The sequence below is a fragment of the Egretta garzetta genome, unplaced genomic scaffold, assembly GCF_000687185.1.
Source record: "Egretta garzetta isolate BGI_Z169 unplaced genomic scaffold, ASM68718v1 scaffold299, whole genome shotgun sequence".
Classification (NCBI taxonomy): Eukaryota; Metazoa; Chordata; class Aves; order Pelecaniformes; family Ardeidae; genus Egretta; species Egretta garzetta.
Window position 1 is genome coordinate 1,271,421 of NW_009260696.1, and position 22,286 is coordinate 1,293,706.

The following is a 22,286-nucleotide window of genomic DNA, read 5'->3' on the forward strand; positions in this document are numbered from 1 at the left end:
TGTATGCCTTTCTTTATTCCTAAGGATCTTTAAAAATAAAAACAAGAAAATGTTTAAAGTTCAGTTCTGAAAAAGGATTATAAAATGTCATTACGGGGTTCTGTATTTTCTATTTCTGTTATTCCACTGGGGTGAAGTGCACTTCCATTTTATTTCTATCACTAAAAGCAACAACTGTGGGTTTGGTACACATGTGGAGCAGATCAAATGAATAAGAAGGTAATGTTTTATGTAGACTTTTTTATTTATTTATTTGAGTAGTGCTGCATGCTTTAATTGAACTAAAATTGTATCGGTTTCTGCTGGTCATGCCTGATCTCTCCGAGAAGATGGCAACTTCTGCTGTTGGCAGTGTAATGAGTTCACCTCTGAGATTTGCTATGCAGAGGGCTGTTTGATACAGCATTATTCTGACAGTGCCAAGGCTAGATCAGATGCCCATTTTCAGAGAGCGGTCATACATTCTTTCTCTAATTAAGCACTCCTCAGCTCTCCTCCCGGAGTGCATTTTACTGCTGGTTTGAATCCAAGAGCAGAAGACAATTCAAAATATATTGCTACTATATAACCATCCTTGATTTTCTCTCAGGCGGTTTTTGAATGGAGGGCAGAAAATTATAGAGTAAAGACTGAAAAGAATGTTAAAATCTGGACTCTGAAGCAAAGCTATAAATATGTGCTAAACACTTCAGTAGTCTGACCAGTTCTTAATCCTAAATAGCAAAAGATGCCCTATGCAACCCAGTACAGCACAACAGATATATGCAGATCCCCGTTGACCAGTGAGGAACAGTTTTGTACTCCATAAAACTTGGGTTAAGAGTTGGCTGGGAGAGGTACACCTTGTATACATTGCTGAGGCTGCCTTTCTTGTACCCCAGCTTGTTCCAGTTGTCTTGGCTGGCTCTCCATGCACTGGGACCAGCTCTTAATCCTGTATCTCCACTTCCTCCAATGTTCCGTTGCTGATTGCCTATCACCTTTTTTTTCCTGGAGGAATGAATTCAAGAAATCTATCAGACCCACTCTTCTAGAGGACTTCAGTAACTGATAAGTCACTCAATCATACCTCGAATTGTGACATTTTATTTCAAAGTAGTGCTGCAGGTAGTGCAATAATGCCAAAAAACATTGCATTCCTTTACAGCTTTCATCATTATCGTTTGCCTTAGCAGCACAAATCTGTGAGAAATAGAGATACATGATACAACAGAAGTGAAATGAAGAAGAAAATATGTGGAAAGGAAATGTCTGAAGTAAAGCTTAAATTAAATTCTAGCTCGTGTACGAATGACAGATCTATAACGTTCCCTATTCTCCCAGATAATTCTCTTGTGCAGAACATTAACAAACAGGGCATGTACATTCCCATCGATGAGCACTTACACTTCAGTGCCTTGAGTACCACTAATGTCAGACAAATGTTCAAAGGAGGCCTCTCAACCAATTACAGACTGGCGCAGTCTACCAACGGATAATATCCTAACCTACCTAGCTTTATCTGACAGCTCCAATTGTCTCACCACCTTTTTTCCCCCAGGAACCAGCATGTCCCTCTTCTACCTCCAGGCGTGTCGAAAGAAATTTCCAAAGGCACAAATAAGTTTGTTACTGATTTCTATTCAAGCTGATTCAATTCAAAACCATTGACCTTCAAGGTGACCTTCAGTTACTTAATCTGAGTGGTCTGGGTTTCTAACCTGTGAAAAGAAGGAAACAAAACTTCTTCCTTTGTCTTCCCTTGCTGGAAGACAGGCTTGGGGAAGAAGGTACTTGGGGAAGAATGTTTCTTGCTAGAAGAACATATGCTGATAGCACAAGCGTGGTATACATTGGTGGTGCAAGCAGGATGGATTGTTTTTCTCAGTATGTCTATAAAGAAATAAAATATTTGAAAAGGAAAGCCAAAAAACTAATGAAGAACTTGCTAAAGTGCAGCCAAAGGTTACTTTGCTCATCGATTTTGCGCTGATGGTACTTGGGCACAGAAACTAATTGCTAGTCAAGATACTCTATTCATTCATTTGTCTTCCCTCTAAATGTGTTTATTCCTCATGTACATCACTTGATTTGATTTGCACGAGGCAAAACATTTGCGAGTGATGTTTCTCTTCTGCGAGAGAGAGATTTTAATTTTTTACCTACTTTTTTTTTCCTCGTAGCAGAGCTTCTCCACTGCAGATACAGAAACATTTGCAGGTCTTTTGATGATGAGCTTGTGCTTCTCTTGCATTCCTCCGAGTCATAGGATTTGATCCTGAAAATAACTGTATGTTATGAAACATCCCAGCTTCATTTAGCTTACTTTTATAGTCCTGTAAATACCATACTGAAATATGTATAGAGGAGAACCTGCTTGTTCCTAAAGCTGCCTAAGCTGAGTTATCACGGCGTATCACTCACCTGACAGGAAACTCTGCTGATTCCAGCTCAAAATATCCTGAGGGTTCTCAGCGTATATAAAATATGCAGAATAACCACTGTCTATGCCTGATGATACCTGCTGCTCAAGATCAGCCTGTCTGCAGTCCATGCTAAAGAATCTCTTTGTTGTCTGAATGTGACTGAAAAGTACGGTAATACTGCATTGTTGGGAAATCAAAGCCCTGTACAAGCCTCTCTTATGTCATAACATATAGTAAAATCTTTTAGGCTCTTTCTCTATGCAAAAATATGGGGAGGACAATGTAATACAAAAATAGACAATTTATTCCTGGCAGCAAGTTCGTCTTCTTTCAGTTCTCTTTCACCAGAGAAAAAACTATTATTGTTCTGTCTTCTTCAAAAGCAAGAGAAGGGAGCTAACCACTTATAATAAAACCCAGTGGGTTGCCAAGAATGCACAGTATTGCCTTTGTCAATCACTTATACATGAATTTTGATACCCTTTTTACTAGAGTATTTGTAATTGCTACTTCTTCCAATTTCATCCCAATATATCCCATAAAAAATAGCTTGATAACTAAAAATAAAATCAGTAAGATGGACGCAGAGTAACAAATCAAAATGATGGCTCATTACAAACTTATCTTCATATGGATCCCATATCCCTTGGTTCCAATAGCCCATCTCTTTGCTTTTCTGCAGGGAGTGAAAACGGGAAGGATGTCAAACTTGAAAATATATTATTTCTTCCTCACTAGAAAGAAAGCTTCTATTTATTTTTCCAAGCTCTCTATTGAGATGTCATCCAAGAAGTAAGGTTCACTGCTGAGTCTAAATGCACTTGATACTCAAAAGAGAAATACCACCTGGAAATACACTCAGAAATACAATTGTGTCTGTTCATCATTGAAGGTAGATCAGAAATGTAGGTGTTTTTAGCAAAAAGAAAGCATAAAATTCAAAAGCCTTTCCCAAGTCGTCTGTAGATGTGTGCTTGTGGTGACCACCAAAATGAAATGGGAAATAAATCTGCGCACTCTGGGACTTGGCAAGCCTTTAATTTCAAAAAATCCACCTCGTTATAGGCCCGCGAGAGACAAAAAGCCTCAAAACTAATGGATGCCTTGCAAGAATCCTTCCTGTGTTTAGAAATTGGAGAGGATTCTTTTGCAAGAGAAACTGGAAAGTCCTGAGCAACGGATGACACGTTTCTCCATTTCAGACATAAACTTTTATGAGCGAAGCCATCAGGGCTGATGCTTTGCTAGGCTTCCTGCCTCAACTTCTTACCATGTTATCAGGTCTAGCAGATGAACCACCTGCTCCCAAGTAAAACGTGTATGGTGGACATGATTTAGGATATCATTTATGAAATAGGAGTGGGTTTTTTTATAAACTGACAAGTAAAACTTGTTTAATCTCCCTTGCCTCTTTAGTAATCCCCTCTTCAGTCACAGTCTCTCTAATTACCTGCTGTTAGACCATTTTTCTCAGAAATCTCTCCAAACCATGTCTGGTTTATTTCCCTCAGCAAATAGACTGCTTTTAGCTCATTTTATAAAATGCTCGATGTGTTTGCTGAGTGAATTTTTCAGCTGCCCTCTGGCAGTGATGAGCTGACTCAAAACATTAGGGTTTCTGTTTTGAACATGCATCATCTGCAACTAGCTAATATTTCTCTCCTGTATTGTCACAATGACTTCATGTTCTTTTCTTGTAAATCTGCTATTTTAATTGCTTTGTCAGAGTCCCCTCAGGTCACCTTGGTGGCTATGCCATTAACCCTGGGCTTATCTATCAATTACAGATTGAAAAGTGCCCATATACTATTTTGCTATCATACAAAATAAGTTATGGAAAACTTGCCTCCATGCAACTCTTCACCATTAGGGGAGTGAAGTCTTAAGATATTCTGTGTTGAAAAACTTTCATATATTTCCCATTCAGGGCTTCAGTGAATGAAAAAAAAAGGAAGATAACGCTGGAATTAAACTTCCAGTGTCCGATCAAGGGCTGTTCTGTGCCCTGGGTGGCGGTGTCCTAAACCTCATCCGCTTTCTTGGTGTATCAGAAGTTGAGCAGTTCAAGTCTGAGGTCCTTCTCGTCCTAAAGAAGGGTTGAGACTGCCATTCCCTGCAATGATTTCTCGGGTGTTAGCAGCAAGGAAAAGTAATTCTCTTAAAGGAAAAAAAGAAGCTATGATCTCTTTGGGGAACATGAATATTCATGGTGGTGGTACAGGTCTCATTTATCATCCCTTCCACACAGTATGTGGTAGCAAATGAGAAGGAGACAAAGTGTAAGTGCTTCCTAAATTCAGAATTACTATTTATTAATCTCTGCTTTTGTACACTACAAAGAGAGAAGTACACTTCTGTGCTGAAATGTCTTTGTAGTTTTAAATATTTATTTCTGCCCAGGTGTGTTTCTTAGGCACTTGTTATGTCTGCCTTGAGGGATTTAAATCTGTAAGCACCATCTGTTGCTGTTCGGTGTGGACACATATGGCTAAAGAATATGATATTAGTGGAGGTATGTATGTACTGTACTGCTGCTGCAGCTCCCGCTACTCAGCCTGGGAGCAGAAAGTGCCCGTTTCCGTCGCGCTGCTGCCTGCTTACCCTTTTGTGTCGGTCTAAGAGGACGGTCAACTCACCCCAAATTCTAAGAAAAAAATCTCCCATGTTTTAAACTCAGTTTGTGTTTTAAAAAACATGAAAAAGGGAATGTCCCCTCTCCTCTGAAAGTCTTCCAAGATTTGTACCCTAAGAAAAAGAGACTGAGCTGGTAAAGTTGTTCTTAGTCGCGTCGCCTCTGTCCTCAAGCGAGCTGTTAATTCAACCCTTCTAAATGTACAGGGAAACAAGATTAACTAGTAAATACACACCCTGGAAATATCCTTTAATATATTCCAGGAGTGTTTTTTTAGTTCCCAGAAAAGGAGTTACACGGGGATAAGTTTGCTGTGAGGCCCCCCCAGCCATCCCTCCTGCATTGCTCCCTGCATGAGCATCGTCTTCTGGAAGAAGCTGAGGCCACGGCCCCTCTCCGAGCACTTCCCCCCAGGGGCCTGGTGATACCTGAAGTGGGGACTGGGACTTGGTGAGCCATGGCACAAGGTGTTTCACTCTCTTTCCTTTAGTAATTTCCTTTGCCAGCTTAATCACAAAAGCACTTTTCCAACCAGCTTGCTTAGGACATAATGATAAATTGTACGGGAGGTTTAATGTTTATTATAATTTTATGTTTCATTCAAAATTAAGTAGCACCCTCCCACAGGCCAAGTCTTAAACCTCCACTCCACGCTTTTCAAACCATAGGCTTGTTCTGCCATTTTGCCTTGCAGGCCAGCTGCCCTCCTACTTTGTTTCCAGGTTCCCCTCTTCCCTAAACTTGTTTATCCAGCTTTTGCAGTGCTGTGTTCAAAATCTGCTTCTTTTGGGGCCATACATACTCCTTCCTGTGCCTGATGTTTCTCCTAGCCTAAAACTGCCCCTGTCTTAGCTTTCTGTGCGTCAGAAGTCTGGAGCTTGCTTGGTGCATGCCCAGACCGAAGTGAGAACACAGTCAGCCTAAACTCCTTGTAATCAAGGCATCTTGAGCAAGTGATTTAATGAAGTTAAGATCTGATTCGCACCCTGAGGTGTCGTTCCATGTTTACTACAGAAAGAGCCTGGGGTGACTGTGCTGCTAATTTGGTTAGGCGGTTAAAGTCAAATGAGACGAGACGAGACTTTGAGTCTCAGGTTTAGCCTTAGGAATCGTCAACCCTTCTAGCCTACGGAGAGGTGGGCAGGTGAGTGTCTTCCATTGCTCTTGTCTCATTATCTGTGTGTTTTGTATTTTTCTTGCCACTCCTTGGCTCTTCCAGCAACTTTTTTTTTTTTTTTTTTTAATTTTTGGTGTTAACTCCACAGCATATAGCCATCATAAGCATATAAATAAAAGCATACACAGTTTTAACAGAAAAATAATAAAACTATTGTCTAGCTCTCTATATGCTCCTCAATCTTCCAGTAGAAACCTAAATCCAGGACACATTTATTGTTCTGGCTTAAAGCCAGAGTCTGTATTTACTTTTGCGAGTGGCTAAGGAGCTGTGGTTTTTAAATAACTGTGAGCCTTCAGTAGCATGATACATTACAACCAGAAATTACTACGTTTTTAAGTTAAGCATGTGAAGTACACTTGTGGCTTTCTGCTCTGGCCAGAGCAGATTAGAAGCCGTGCATGCCGAGGCAGGGTTGCCCTCTGCCTTCCTGGGGCTGAGAGTAGGTTGAAGGGGTGAAAACTGTGCCTCCTTGCTTTTCTTTCCCTGTCCGAAATCCTCATCCTCCTTAGGAACCAGGATGATAAGGAGCAGGAATCAGGCTCAAATATAACGGCTGAAAGACTCTTGTCACTTAGTACAGGTCGGCATTTAAGGAATGTAGCAGAATTTAGTTTTCTCCCTGCACCGTGCAGGCTCCAACTTTCAGCCAATGAGTACAAATGAACTGTTCTTCCACAAATTGCCTTTCTGTGAAGAAATGACATGTTTTAATTGAGCTGCTGTTTTATTTTTGTTTTTTAATGTTTCATTTTGTATTTCCATGGGGTTTCAGCAGGCATTTTCACTACATTTTCTAGTTGGGTGCTTCCAGAAAAATCCTTATTATAGAAAGGAAAGATTCTACCCATGACAGGATAAGCCTGAATCCATGAGTAAATCAAGCTGTTCTGTAGCCTAAGAATACATATGGTAATTTTGATTAGTAGCTCTATATGGATAGTGTCAATGTCTTCTGCTTCCTTGAGTATGAAAAATTCCATGCTAAATCATATCTCCCATGTGTTTTGCTGTTTATACGTATTACTGCTGTCACATTGCTAGGATGTCATCGTAAGAAGGGGAAAAATGTGAGAGAGGAAATTTGTTGACCAACTTGTCTCAGTCACAAACAATATGAAAATTGGCTGTTTTCCACATTTAGCAACACTTCCATTAGCTGTTCTAAGCATCAGCCTTGGGACTTTCAGCATAAATTATTTTTTTTTTCCAAATAGGATAAAATTGTGAAGAATTTGGCAATGTCTTTCATTTATTTGATTGTACAGTAGCTGCTGGTAGTTTTATATCTATCATCCTATGGCTCTGATGTTGTGTGCCTTTAACTGCCTGTAAGACTGTAGCTGAATGAAATGTAGATTGATTTTTTTTCTGTGCTGCTTTCTCTCCCTTCCTTTTTTTTCCTTAACAGCGAGCTGCCTCATTCTCCTCAGAATCTTCTGGCCACTCTAAATTCCTCATACAGCCGCAGCGTGATGCTCTCCTGGGTGCGCCCCTTTGATGGAAACAGCCCTGTTCTCTACTACATGGTCGAGCTCTCTGAGAACAGTGAGTAAAGTCAAATATGTTTCAACCTCATGTTCTTCTTAATTATTCAGCCTTCTTTCAGACTCACCTTTTACCAGCGTTACCAACAAAATCCTACAGTTTGCTGAGCATGAGACAGCGTCCACAAAGGGGAAGCCCTGGGGTTTACGCTTAACTATTCACACACTGAAAGAGTTAAACAAGAAAAAGAGACCTGAGATGGTGGACTTGTTATCCAGGGAAGCCTTAGTTCCACCTCCAGCATTGCCCGCTAGACCTGAGGCACAACAGCTCATTCCTCAGTGCTTGCATTTGACACCTTTAAAATAGCAACAGTCCGATTTAATTTCTTCCCACTGTTGTCTTTTGCTCTGGTTTCGTAGATATCTTGATGCATTCAGAGCCCCAGTTTCACCTGAAAAATGCAGGCAGTATTATTATACGGGGAACTGATGGTCAGTCAGAGGAGCAAACTTAGATGTCGATAGGAGCTGCTATCTGATCTGTATGTGGGCTCATATATTTTTCTTCACTTTCCCTAGGTTATCATTTCACACCCTTCTTTTAGGTAGGTGATTGAGAATGTGAGATATCCAGATATCTAGCTTCATGGGTTACAAACCTGGTCATTGTGAATTGCCACGTCTCGCAGTTTTGTCATGCTGTGTGTCTGGTCCTTCATGGCTCTCAGTTTGCAAGGTTATTCAGGGACACTGCTAATGCCTCTTTAGCAATTGATGGAAAGATGAGGTTATATGGAAATCGGTCACCTTGGCAATACTTTCTAATCTCTGTCACCCTAGGAGCTGGAAATTCAAGCCTAACAATTGGTTCTTGATGAAAAAATTAAGAGCATCACTTTTTCTGACATGTGGAAATTAGCCACTGCATAACTGAATGTGAAACAGTCCTGATTTCTGATTATCTGGAGAGTAGCGTTTTGTTTTGCCACACAGAGAGCTTGAGATGAAACTTGAGCTTCAGATCACATACAACCCTTTTGCTTTGCAGGCTGGAGTGTGTAACTTTTCAGATGTGGAGGTCCCAGAACTGATGATCTTGACATCTGTTAAGCAAAGCGCAGTTTTCTAATCGTAGCAAAAATCTCAAGTCATGCCCAGGACTGCTGTCCTTAAAGCAGTACTTTTTGAGCAAAGACTCCTGATCTTTTTGTAACAAATGACTGAGAAAATTCAGTATTCTGCACTCACCCCCCCTCTCTAGCTTTTTATCACCACCACCTTTTTTATTGTCACTCTTCTGTCCTTCCCCTCCTATCGACCCCGGGCCAGTAACTGCCTTTTTGCTTTTCCTTACCCGTTCTTTTGCCCAAGGACGTGACCCTTGTGTTTCATGTTTCCCAGCGGCTTTGACAAAGACAAGCTAATAAACTTCCAGTCTGGGAACATGATGCAAAGGTATTAAGGCTGTATTTACATAGAGACAGCACAGAGCTGGCAAAATGTATGCACTTGGGTCCTGCGCCGGGCTGCGTTGGTTGGGAAGAGTCACTAGAAGAGGAGGCAGCTCAGTGCCAGGAGAAGTTTGAAAGGTCTTCAAGGGCCTTTCTACCAAGGACACTTTGCAGTTGTTCTAGTGTAGGAATGGGGTAAATGTGCCATCATTTTGAAAATGCTATAATTCATTCACTGAAATTTGTAGAAGGCTCAGCAAAAGTCAACAGTAGTTCTCCAGCAATCATGCAGACAGTCCCTCAGAACTCCCCAGGATCCTGTGAACCCTTGCTCACTCCATGATAGATCCAATAATTTTGGCTGATGGCATTGCAATCTACTGCTGAGAGCGCCTCATTATCACAAATCATAGGTGTATGTACTTCAGCAAGCTTGCAGCTGCAAAAACCAAACACGGACCGGGACTGGTCTGTGAATTGGGCATCTTAGCTCCCAGAAATATTCTAGATCTTGCTGTCCTTTCAGTTTTCAGCTTTATCCTTATTTGCTTGGCTTTTACAGTCAGTCTCTAAATGGTTACTCATAGAAGTAGGACAGGGAGGAATCTAAACCCACTGTTGCTTTTCTCTCTCATTCCACATATAGTTGCTCAGCTTTACAGATGCCAACAGAATGGTGGAACAATGTCACCAGTGACTTTGGTTTGGAAAGCTGACTTTAATGTCTGCATATTGTTTTGGTTTTTATTTTCTTGAAGTGTTTGGGGGTTAGAGTTATTTTGATTTCAGTAGTGTCTGGTTAATATTTAGTTTCTGCAGAGCTCCCAGTCTTTTGGAAAACACCTTTCCTTTGGTCCCCCCATCCCAAGTGATGTTTGTGAACAAAGCTGACATTTGATCTTGTGTAGGTATCGTTTTCTCTGATACGGCTGTGCAGAATCCCTCTTTGCTTTTCAAAGAAGATTTACTTTCAGGTTTTCTGTCGGTCCCGTTTGTGCCGCAGAAAGAGCGCGACTGCCGAGGAGCCAGCGTATGCCCTCCATGAGCTCATCTGCTCGCGTCCGTAGCTCGCTCAGCAGCGCAATATGCTTTTAAACATCCTAATCCCTGTTTGCTTTCATACACGTTAAGGCTAGGGAGGGCCATCAGAATGACGATTTATTTTCCAGTTAGCAAAGCTGCATGCGAGACTTTGTTCTTAGTTCTGCAGAGTTTCAGTCCATGGGTTTTGCTTTGCAGTTACAGGTGCCAAAATGTAGCATAGGTTTGTTTGTTTTTTGGGTTTTTTTTAGCTGTTTTGCTTTGAATAATTTTCTAATAGCTTTAGGATCTATTGTACATTTTGAAGCACATACCATAAATGAATACATAATAACAGTATCTGCTTCAGAGAAATAGCTGAAGAGGGTTCAAAATAATGAGTGTAAATTTCAGGGGACTAATTACCAGCTGCATTAGAGAGAGGCGTGTCACTCCACCTGGCATGGATTAGAACTCCTTTTCATTAATATCAATTCAGTAAAGAGATATAAAAACCTTATTTTTTAATTAGAGGAAAAAACAGTGGCAGATCATGCACATAAATTGCTGGAAATATGAACGACTCTAGTCACCAAGTCACCTAATTTTTAAAATGAATGTATTTGGCACAATGCAATAATTCTCAAATTGCAAGTATTCACAGTAGACCGTGTCTGTGGGTGACTTGAGACATATGGCCTTGAACATTTGGGGGCAAATTTATAATCTAATTTGAAAAACACAGTTCCAGGGAAACACAGTCATTAAGTATTCCTGCCCACACAGAGCCAGGAATGTGAACCTTCATTTGAAATAGGATTTTCAAATAAATAGTACCATGCATTGCTGTCATTTGCACTAATATAATTTTTGGATGTTTCATGACCTGTTTAGCCCCTGGTGCGATATACCTAGGAATTCCAATGAAGTATCTTCATGAAGTTAGAAGGGGATATTTTTATTTTATTCCAAAGAGGTTTCGATTTCAGAGATTAATCAAAAATTATTCTGAATAGTCTTCTATCTGAAAAAATGAATTAATAGTGAGAGAATTCTGCTGAGTACAATTAAGATAAAAGCCCATTTTTGTTTTATTGTATTCTGGGATATCTGTGCCGTGTGATGTAATGATATAACTCAGATTCATCACGTTGTGCCAATAAGGAGATAATAAAAGCTCCTATGAAAAGCATGTGTACATGCTTAACTTAAAGCCTATGAATTGTCACACTGAATTTGGTAGGAATATTCAAATGATTAAAACTGAACACATTCATAAATCTTTGCAAAAATCAAAGTAAAACTATGTTGTTCGTTACAGGTTTGACTCAGATCTATATATGATAGTCTTAAAAGATACTTTTTCTCAGGCCATTGGTAGACTTTGCTGAAGTCCTACTAAGCAAAGGATGAACCATTTAATTTTTTTTTTGAACTTTTTGCAATATCATATTGTCAGGAAGATTTGAGAGATTAATTCAGTAAACTCCAGCGGTATGGCAAATTCCAATAATACCGTCTATGCAAAACCTCCTGGAGAAGGAAGCAGATGGAAACGTACTCCAAACCTGCAAAAATCAGCTTTCTGCAATAGATCTAATCCGTGATATCAAATTAGAAATGATTTTTGAGGAATTTGCAATTAATGCATGAATTGTAAGGTAGATAGGGAAACACAGAGGAAATGCCCCTTAGTGAGTAACCAATGTTATTAAACATATCACGAGTGCATCCAAAACTTCTTGACAGAGCAAAGGTAATTTCTAAACCCCCCCAAATCACATTGTAAACTAGAGAATAGCCTGTGAGATTCTTCGTTTCCAATAAATTAACTTGGAGAGGCAATCAGAGTTAATTCAAAATACCCAATATCCTTAAGATGATAGACAGCTAAACATGGAATTTTTTTCAGGCAGTGGCAATTACAGTGGAAGAGCAAGCAAGCAAAGCCCAGAGTACATTCTGGGCAGCTTAAGTTAAATGAAGGATTAGCACAGTCTGTTCGGTCTAAGAGAGGCTTATTTAATAGTTTGACCTGGCAAGTCTTTTGTCACCATGGAGCTTCTCCAGGCTTCCTGGGACAGGCAAGTGACAGTCATCCCTGGAGGAGAAGAGAGTCAGTGCTGAAAATTTTATGGCGTGTTTCTGATGTCAGAATTGTTCTTTTCTACGGTTAAAACAAGCTTCTCTACAGTTCTGGGGTTTGTTATGTATTTAAGGAGGGAGAGCAGCCTTTCGAAATGTTTAGTTTATTGATTGTCAAAAAAAAAGACCTGACATTTAAATTTTAAAGATACTCTGCACACTCACTGTATCCACTGCTCCATGAGTGAGCAAATCCTCCCCAAACCACTTTCCTTTACGAATCAGAGTGCCCAGGAGATGAATAGGCTTCGTTTATATTAGTTTTCAGTTTAATCTCTCCTCCTGCCAGATCTTTTATCTTCCACCAGGAGAGGAAAAAGAATAAATAAAGTATTCTACAGATGCAGCATATAAACAGAGCAAAGCCCCAAGGTGCTGAAAAGATTAATAGGCCCTGCTGTTGAATCAAACTGCTCACTACATTGAGCTGCTTGGGTTAAGCACTCTCAGGTGGTGTTTACAGTAGCAGTAAACAAATGAAATGCTCTAGGAAATGGACCACTACCCAAGTAGCTCCTACAAGGGTACTTCACTCTCTTGTTGGTGTCTGCTCTTCCATTTTCCTCAGGAAGCTGCTTCGGGACACATACTAACTCAGCCATACCGTAACTTCGCCCTACCTTGATTTGTTATTGTGCACTCTGGCTGTAACGAGGTGAACAGTTGTTTGTGAAGTCTCCAGAGAAGCTTGATAAAATTCAGAAGGAACTAGGGTGCAAAAAAGTCCTAACCAATGCTCTTGTAGATAGCGTAGGTGTGCTTCCTCTAGGGTCCTTCTAAAAGAAGTTCAACGTTCAGCTAAGATGAATTGCCATCGAGATCTTGCAGCCAAAGCGACTGTTGGTAAATCATCAACAATTGACAAGGACAGGGCTTGACTGCTGAGCAAACGTCCCTCTCCAGCATTCCCAGTATTCTGCTGTGTCAGTTTTCCTGTTAAAAAAGACTTTGTTCTGGGAAAGCCATTGCTGGAATAAACATATTCTGAGTAATTCGAAGATGCAGTGTTTATAGCCCAACTGGCATCACACCCTAGATGACTGAAACTTGCTGAGGAATCTGCCAGAAAAGCACTAAATTAGTGGTTTGCCTCTTGGTGTGGAGTTTAGCAGCCTTCCACATTTGGGACATCTCATCTTCATTTTCAGGCAGACGTCTAGGTGACCTGCCAGGAGCTGCGATGCACTTCTGGTGAGCAACATGCACAGATACGTTGCCAAAATCTACAGCTAGCTCCTCAGTAATTTCCAGAAGTGTTAGTAATTTTGAACAGGGAGCATGAAAACAGCTGGTATTATTTAAAAACTGAACAAATCTTTAAATTGGCTGATTCCATTGCTGTACTGTTGCAACACAGACCAAATGTCACCTCTCCCTGACTAATTTCACTCATGACTTGGGGGAGAATAAGTGACACCAGGCTATGAACAAAAGAAGTCGGGATATTTAATTTTCAACATGTTTCATCTCTGACCTCTTTGAAAACTTGAAAATGTAATTTAGGCATCAGAGGAGCTCAGTATGTCAAGTATGTGAACTGACAACGTGGGGTTTATAACGCTGCCAGGGCTGTTTATACCAGGGAGCCTTCCTAGGAAATGATTAGACCGAATGCCATATACTATCTCTAGAAAAAAAAAAAATTGCAGACACGTAGAATCCGCAGCAGAAGCTTTCTCAGGTCTTACAGCAAAGGGCTGATTTGGCAGAGAGAGTCACGCTTCTACACCTGCTTGCAAGCTGGGTAGGAAGATATTCCAAACTGACTGCGAATTTCATTACAGTCCTTCCACCAGAGCCGCTCATGGGTGTGGTGGTGTAATGGCCTGCCAAACAGATGGGTTGTGAAATACACAGCCCATCTGTCTTTATCATGCTTGTTTCCTCTTTTATTAAAATGTTAATGAATATAGTTTTTATTTATTATGCCATGACATGTGCAGCATCACTTTCCAGTAGACAAATGTGCAATCTGCATAACCGTGTGGGCTGACAGGAAGGTTTCTTCTGCTGAAAAGAAACTTCTTCCCAAAGTTCCTCTGAGGAAAATGAGCACAAAGAGCTCTGAGCAGTCTGAGGCGTTTTCTCACTTCTGCAGGGCTTTTAACAAGCAATTCCATCTTTTTTTCACATGTAAATTATTCCAACAGATTCTCCCTGGAAGGTTCACCTATCAAATCTTGACCCAAAGGTGACCGGTGTCACCGTGAGCGGACTAACTCCAGCCCGAACCTACCAGTTCAGGGTGTGTGCGGTTAACCAGGTGGGAAAGGGCCAGTACAGCTCTGAGACCAGCAGGTACAGTAAAAATAAATAGCTGTGTGCTAGAGGTCCAATAACCTAGACTTATTAGGAGGAAAAAACTGCTGATTGTTTGTGAATGATTAAAATAAAGTTATCTTTTGCACAATAAGTGGGGAACGGAGCAGTTAGCATTACCCAGGCCTCGGGAGAGTGCTCTGCAGCTGTCAGTAATTGGTGATAATGGCAATTAGGCCATGCAGGATAGAGCACACGATGGGAGAGGTGTCCTCATATTTCCAGAGTATCAGGGTTTTTTTGGTTTTTTTGGGTTTTTTTTTGCTCTTGTGCTAAGCCGCAGCAGTTAGCCTGGGAAGGAGGACAGCATTCACCCAGTCATTGCAATGTCACTTCTGGAATTCACCCAGATGCGACATAGAAGGATGGCTTCATCAAATTTAGTTTCAAATGCGTCCGCCTTCTTCTGTGAACCAAAGCTTGCTGCGAGCTTGAATTGCAGAACAGCTGAACTCTAAATGGCTTTTTCAAAATGTAGGAGTTTGATATGAAAAATATTGAAAGAGCTGAAAGAAACAATTTGGAAGGAGCCACAGACACTGGACCTGAGCTCTAACTCATTCAGGCTTGTAATCTTTTTAAAGAGTTGTAGCAGCCTGGGTGATTCGGAGAGAATAAGGTTACCTCAGCTGTCTGTCTTGTTGCTTGCTTAACTGATTTCCTATTATGTTGATTTGTTGTAACTATTTCATGCATGTCTTCAGCAGTTTGATCAGCGTTATATTTCTTCCTAGTCGTCAGACTTTGATAAAAGAAGCTGGTTCACATGGAGTGGATACATGAAATAGAAACGTTACCTATCATTTTTTTCAACATCCACCTCCATCACATTCTTTTGTACTTAGGTTGATGCTACCTGAGGAGCCTCCTAGTGCCCCACCTAAAAACATAGTGGCCAGTGGGCGGACCAATCAGTCTATCATGGTCCAGTGGCAACCTCCTCCCGAGAGTGAACATAATGGAGTTCTTCACGGGTACATCCTAAGGTAAGTGATTTCCTAACCTGGAAGGTCTGGAGATAGGTCCGTGTGTGAAGAGGGAATTCAGACTGGCATGACTTAAGAATGTATTAAAAACTATTTCTAATTCCATTAAATATATTAGTTATTGTTTACAAATGCTGTGGCTGCCCTGGTTTATTACAGATGAGAGAACACCTCTGTTCAAGTGGCCACAAGGGTGCAGGCACTTAAATTCTAGCCTGTCTGTACCAGGGAGTCGGTGAGCTGGGGTCTCCGTTAGCTGCTCTGGCTGGACCAGCTCCCTGTGGGGACTCTCAATACCCAGATAGCTTTTTCCCATTTTCAAAGTGAAGTGAAGCATCAAGTACTAAAAGTGTTCACATGGGAAGTTGGTACAGTGCAGCCTATGCATTGCAGATGTGTATTTGCTTATTACAATCTCAGCTTCCTGCTAGAAAGTTTAATTAAATTTATCAAAGACACAACAGGGCTCCTGCACTATGGAAGAGCAAGAATAGAATCAATAAACTTCAGGCTTGTGCCAAACAAAATGGAGAGAGGGAAGGATGGGTCAGGTGCTTCATGGCAGACCATGATCTGGTTTTGAAAATCAGCCAGTTGAGTAAGATTCTTTTAGCTCCTTCTGTATTTATTAATGAGAAACAGTTTCAGGCAGGTAACTGGGAATCCTGAATACATTCAGTCTTTCTGCTTATGCAGGATTTATTGTGTTGGAAAGGGTGTTGTCACACTGAGAGATTTTGCAGAGCGTTTCCCTTTTGTAATTTTTTGGGACTCAGTTATTCACTCCTACCCAATTCAGCTGCAGCTTACTGGCTCATTTGGCATCCTAAATATCCTGCAGTGCTCGCAGCCAGCTAGGGCCGCACCTTTAGTAAGGGAGGCATTATCTAAATTAGGGTTTTTGTGGGAAACTCCCAAGCATTGCACCACCACTGACAATTTTCCAAGTGATGGTTACAGCCTATTGTAGGCAGGCTGCTGACATTTTTAATAGTGTCTTCCAGACCTGCTAAAAGATAACTAAATGTTACAGTTTAAATGCCAACATCCTGCTCATGCTGTGCTCCTACTTCTGCTGGCATGGATGGAAATGCTTTTGTGATGTTAAGAGTGTTGGTGAGCTCCCAAAATAGTGCTGGAAAGTTCCTTCTCTCTGCAGGCAGAGTTGAAGTCTGTTAATCTCCTTGTCACCTGCACCGAGCCTATTACGCTGGTGAGCCGCTTGTGCAAGTGCCTGCAGGTTTAAGAGCTGGACTCAGTTTGAAAGCTGTGCCAGTCATCACTGACGGGTGGGAGAAGGTGCTTTAACTTCTCTCTGTAGCTAGAATCTTGCCATGAGGCTTGGGTACCTGTCTGCACAGGGTACAAGTGTTGCTTGTACAGATCTTCCTTTCAAACCAGTCTACTCGGTGACAGGATTAATTCCTTAGCTATTCCCAATGACTCTTACCCAGTCTCAGCATTAAGTCCTTTGAGAAAGCAATCCCATAGCCTCCTACTTCTGGCAATCTGTTCTGTTTTCTCCATATAGCGTTTTCAATAACGTTTAACTTAAGTATTTTATACAACATCTATCACCATAATTGATCCCTGTCCTTGCTGTAACATCTCTTTGCATTTTAATAGAGAGTGATCATATTCATTATGCTCAATCTGTGAACATTTTTGATGTCTACATGCTTTGTCTTGACTACAGAGCAGAGAAACCATTTATTCGACAGGAATTTAAGATTATTATATAAAAGCACAACTGTCCCAGGTAATAAACCAGGCTGTTCTTCCAAGTCAAATTGTGTGGTCCAAGCATTGTGCACTGAAGAAAAGTCTTCCAGCACTGATTTCTGTAGAAATTAGGGTATAACAAAATGAAAATGACCATGCATCCCAGAGACCCAGACATGCAAGATGCTAAATTGATGGAACACCTGATCTTTAAAAGTGAAGGTGCACTGCACAAGTCATATGGAGTATACATCAAAGTCCATGGTGAGAAAAATCATGAAGACATGACATTTCTGAACTGGCCTCCTTCCTCTGCCCTTTTTCTCACTGGCAGTATTGCATTTAGAGGACTGCCATGCTAACAGCATAATAGATTAAATCACAGGAGCGCTCTACACCTTGTCTGCTAGGTGTGAGACGAAACATTGCTGCACAAAGAATTGGCTTTGCCAGGAAGCATACACCCTTCGCAGGAGACAAAGGAAAGAAAAAGGTAGATATTGCATAAAGTAGAAAAAAGATCAGGACGTTCAATATACTCAGCTGAGGGCTGATATTTCTTTATTTCCATTTGTATTTCGTAAATGGAATCACACCAGTGTAGCGTTACAAATATTAAATATGCCAAAATATGGTCAGGCAAGCAGCTCTTCAGCAGAAAATAGAGGGGTTGTCAGTGATTAAGAACCGATCTCTTTATAAGAAGACTTTAGAACAAAATCTATGGCTGAAATACACAGAGTTGTCTAGTCACAGAAATTGGACCAATTTAACTTAGATGAATTTAAAATCAGACTGTAAGATGTCAATGGAATTGTTTTGAGTCAATAAGCTTTTGGTGATTGCTGTAAAGCAAAAGATGAATAAGAGTGCATAAAAGCTGTGCGGTGAATAAAAATCTGTTTCCATATTTGTCTTTTTCATGGAATAGTAATGCCTTGTGCCCCTTACTTGGCCTGTTCTTCTGATTTTTTTTGTCAATTAGCATATTGTAAGCATCCACTGTACCATTTTCCTAAAGGAAAGAAAACAGACAGTACTGTTCACATTCACAGATTTGCAAGGTTTGTTTGTTTTCTATAATTTAGTTCTTTTCCTTAGTTTCTTGGCCTGAAGAGACACATCAAAGGGGCTCTGTATTCTGCAATACAGTTTTTACATGGGAAAAATATATTCAGTGTTTCAGCTGTTTCAGCTGTCCACGTCTCAGCAGAAAGTTTGTCAGGATGTTTACCGCTCATCCGTATTTGCTACGGCCCTTCTCCTGGAATTCCAGTGCTTAACCGATCCTTCAATCTCAACTATATTGCGTCCTTATTTTAGTCATTCTGTGAAGTAAATCCTGGTGGAAGCCAGAGGTGGCAATGCCTGAGACTCTAGGTCAGAGCCCTCTGAGCTCTTCCTTTTCAGATTTCAGAGGAGAAGGAAAAAAACATTTCTCAAGCTGATTTACAGCATCACCCTGATAAAAATCACATCTGGGCTACTTTTTCTACTAAATCACAGCTTTTACTAGACAAGCCACATTTAAAAAGCTGTAATTTTTCTGCAACCGTAAAACAGGATAAAATACCCGTTTTGTTTAGCCCTGAGCATGTAATCTCAGTGAGATCAGATTATAAATATTATAGCAGTCAAACACGATACGGTTTTATCAGGAGTTAGTTTGTTCTTTCTGATTATTTTTCGTTATGCTTTGTATAATTTTGCTATAAAAGTTTGCATATTGCCTCTTCACCAAGGAAGCTATTTTGCCAGTCAGGATATGGGCTATAATTGATACCAACTAATTAATTAGTAAATTTTTCTTCCCATATGGTAGGTATCGCCTGGCCGGCCTCCCTGGGGAATACCAGTATAAGAACATCACCAGTGCAGAAATTAACTACTGCTTAGTGAAAGACCTGATCATTTGGACCCAGTATGAAATCCAGGTGGCATCTTACAACGGAGCCGGCCTGGGAGCGTTCAGCAGACCTGTGACAGAGTACACTTTGCAAGGAGGTGAGCAAATCAGACCTTGATGGCACAGTTTCCGAAGGAGGAGATGCACTCTCTGGTAGTCCCACCTAACAACATGTAAAATGAACGGTCATTTCAATCAAATTTGATAGACAGCTTGGGGTAGGAAACGCCTACAAATTTCAAATGCCTAAGCAGGGACAAGACGAGACTCTGCTACTATCTCTGTTGCAGAAAAAGCTGTGAGTGGATTCAAAAATTATCTATTTTTGTTGACCCTTGTGATGACATGTTACCACGCTTGCAGGTCAGAGTCAGCCGCAGCATAAGTAATAAATAGAAATAGCGAAGAGAGCTGGGGTCCTATGGAATGGATTTATAGGATGTGTGACAGGCAGGGGCTGAGGTTACTCTGCCAGGAGAGTCAGAGAGAATATGGCAGGGAATTGGGTTTATCGTGGTTGAGATATGCAATATGCTGCATATGCAATATAGGAGACAGGAGCTGAGTAAACCAGCTGCATTAGTTCTGATAATCACAGAATACCTTGTTTTAGAAATATGGAATAAATTGGAAAGAAACTGTAGGGAGAGAAATACAGCCTGTGGAGAAAGTGTTTTGTAGCATTTCAGGAACAGTGCAGACATTTGCAAAGAGGAAGATAAAATGATCTTTAAAGCCCTGATTTTTATGCTGCAGCTCCTCCACACCTTTCTGGTAAGTGCTTTAAGAAGAGTATAAATTACATCAACAAAAGGATATGTAATTACTTTTTACAACCAGTGTAAGGCATGTTTACACCTCTAGATTGGTATAAAAATCCGTAGGATAATTAAGTACCAGGCCCTTAAAGCTTTCAGATATTCCCATAATTGCAGGGTTGTGCTGGATCCTAAGCACTGGACGGTACATGGTCTCTATTGGCCGTAAAACAATTCAGCTATTTTAAAAACTTGCAAATTTACAGTACATCAGTTAATTTACAGCCAGTGAAGAATATGTGGCTGTTTGTTAATTGTTACTAGGAGCACATTATAACGTGATTAGATACAGTTTGAGGTGTAGGGAGATCTTTAAGAAAAAATTATTTATATGCAATGCTAATTAACCACAACAATTAAAGAAGGAAGCTATCTATATTTTGTTTTAGGGCATGTAAAGTCTCGCAGTTTAGAGGAGTCTAGACACACTCAACCTCTTTCTAGAAGTATTTATAGCAGACCTTGAAATGTTTTTTCTTGAAGTCTTCTCCTTGCAGCCAGGATTAATGTTTTGTATCCCACTAAAGACCAGATCTCTGCTGAGAATTGGTGTGCACACAGAATTTGAATCTCTTTTGTGAATATGCTTGTAATTCATTACTGTGTTTATTTGCACGTTTTAAGCTATGATAGCACCTTAACCTTCCATCTATTAAGACTCAGGTTTGGACTTCACACTCTTTTACTTAAACCCTGCAATTGACTCTAATTTCCCTTGATATTATGTGCTGTTATTATCATCCTTTATTGATTGGCTGTCTGTTGTCATTTATAAGGATGTAAATCCTCTGCCATGAATTAAGTGTAGTCAGTCCTGCATTCATATTAATCAGCAAGAATGTTTAGCCTGCAGGACAACCTGCAGTGGCCTGTTTGTCTCTCTGTAGTTCTGAAATGCTCAACGGTGGGTAGACACAGAAGAAAAACTGGATATTTCTTATGTATTTTATATCAGTATTTAATAATAGCAGTAAATAACTACTTCATGGATGCTGCCACCTCCTAATGAATGCTTTGCTGGGTTTCTGTGCAAATCACCAAAGGCTGGTGGTCTGTTTTAAAAAGAATTTGAAGCCTTTTTACATGTAGAGTTGAAAAGGGAGGCTGGTCGGTATCAGTGTAATTTTGAAACTGGGTGACTATCAAGCCTCCCTGTATAATGCGCTACTGTCCAAAACTCTGCTCCTTTGTCTTTGCTGTAGTTGGGAAATGACAGGAAAAGCCAGTGGCTGTTTCTTGCTCCAGGATGTCCTTCCCAAACCAAACCAGCAGGAGTAAGAAAAAGCCATGTGTAAAACTGCCTTGTAAATCATATTCTGATTTTAATATGAGTGGAGATAAATGTCAAAGACACACACTCCCATCCATCCCCCTCTCCTACTACCACCACTGGCGCCTCTGTTCTGATGCGCATTAAATGATATGAGCTATGCTGGCAAGAACCTGTCTGTCTGCAGATGAAAAATACCTGAAACACCTCATATTAATCAAATGTGCTAGGCAGTCAAAGCCTGGCAAGAAATGAACACTGGGAGCAGATCAACCCATTGGCAGGAGCACATCAGCACATTGGCATCTTTGTCCTAGGGAATATCGACTGGCCATATAAGCTGTGGATTTATACCAGAACCTACTCTATTAATCCCTTATTAGTCCTCTGGCATTGCTTTAGCCTCTGATAACTAATCAGCTACGCAAAGGTCTTCAAAAATCACCAACTTCTAGAATGTAGCCAAACTCGTAAGATGCTGAAAGATCTAAACTTGTAGAGAAACTGGCACGTAATGTCAGTTAGATAAAATGTCAGAAAGACTTACTGGCAAAGCACTGAACATCCTAGCACTAGGGTCAGACAGTTTTGACTGTCTCTAAATCTTGAAAGTCTTTTCAGAGTGATATTCAGCCTAATCCTTTGATGCGCTGTATATATAGGTCTGTCTTCATCAGAGTTTCTCCAGCTGTTCCTTACTTTGATGTTACTTTTCACAGGGATTTGTGCCAGCCTTCTGCATAGGGCAATTTTAACTTATTTAAACAGTGTCCTGCAGGACTCTTCATTGCCATATGAAAAACTGAAGTTTCGCAATACCTTTTCATATAAGAATAGCTTTGTGAGATGTATAAACATCTTTCTGGATGGTGGTGACGATGCCTCTCCTCTGTACTGTTGGACATGTCTACCTTTTCCTGCAGGTGGATTTGAGAAGGCAGAAGC

General features: G+C 40.6%; 1 protein-coding gene across 2 annotated transcripts in view; it reads left to right on the top strand.

The window, feature by feature from the left end:
• Window positions 1-22,286, top strand: part of SDK1 (sidekick cell adhesion molecule 1) — a 419,730-nt gene that overhangs the window by 283,895 nt on the left and 113,549 nt on the right. For both annotated transcript variants that reach the window (XM_035901353.1, XM_035901352.1), the window contains exons 14-17: window positions 7,626-7,762; window positions 14,471-14,618; window positions 15,485-15,625; window positions 19,170-19,351. In XM_035901353.1, the coding sequence (XP_035757246.1) occupies window positions 7,626-7,762; window positions 14,471-14,618; window positions 15,485-15,625; window positions 19,170-19,351 (608 nt within the window). The remainder of the gene's footprint in view (window positions 1-7,625; window positions 7,763-14,470; window positions 14,619-15,484; window positions 15,626-19,169; window positions 19,352-22,286) is intronic.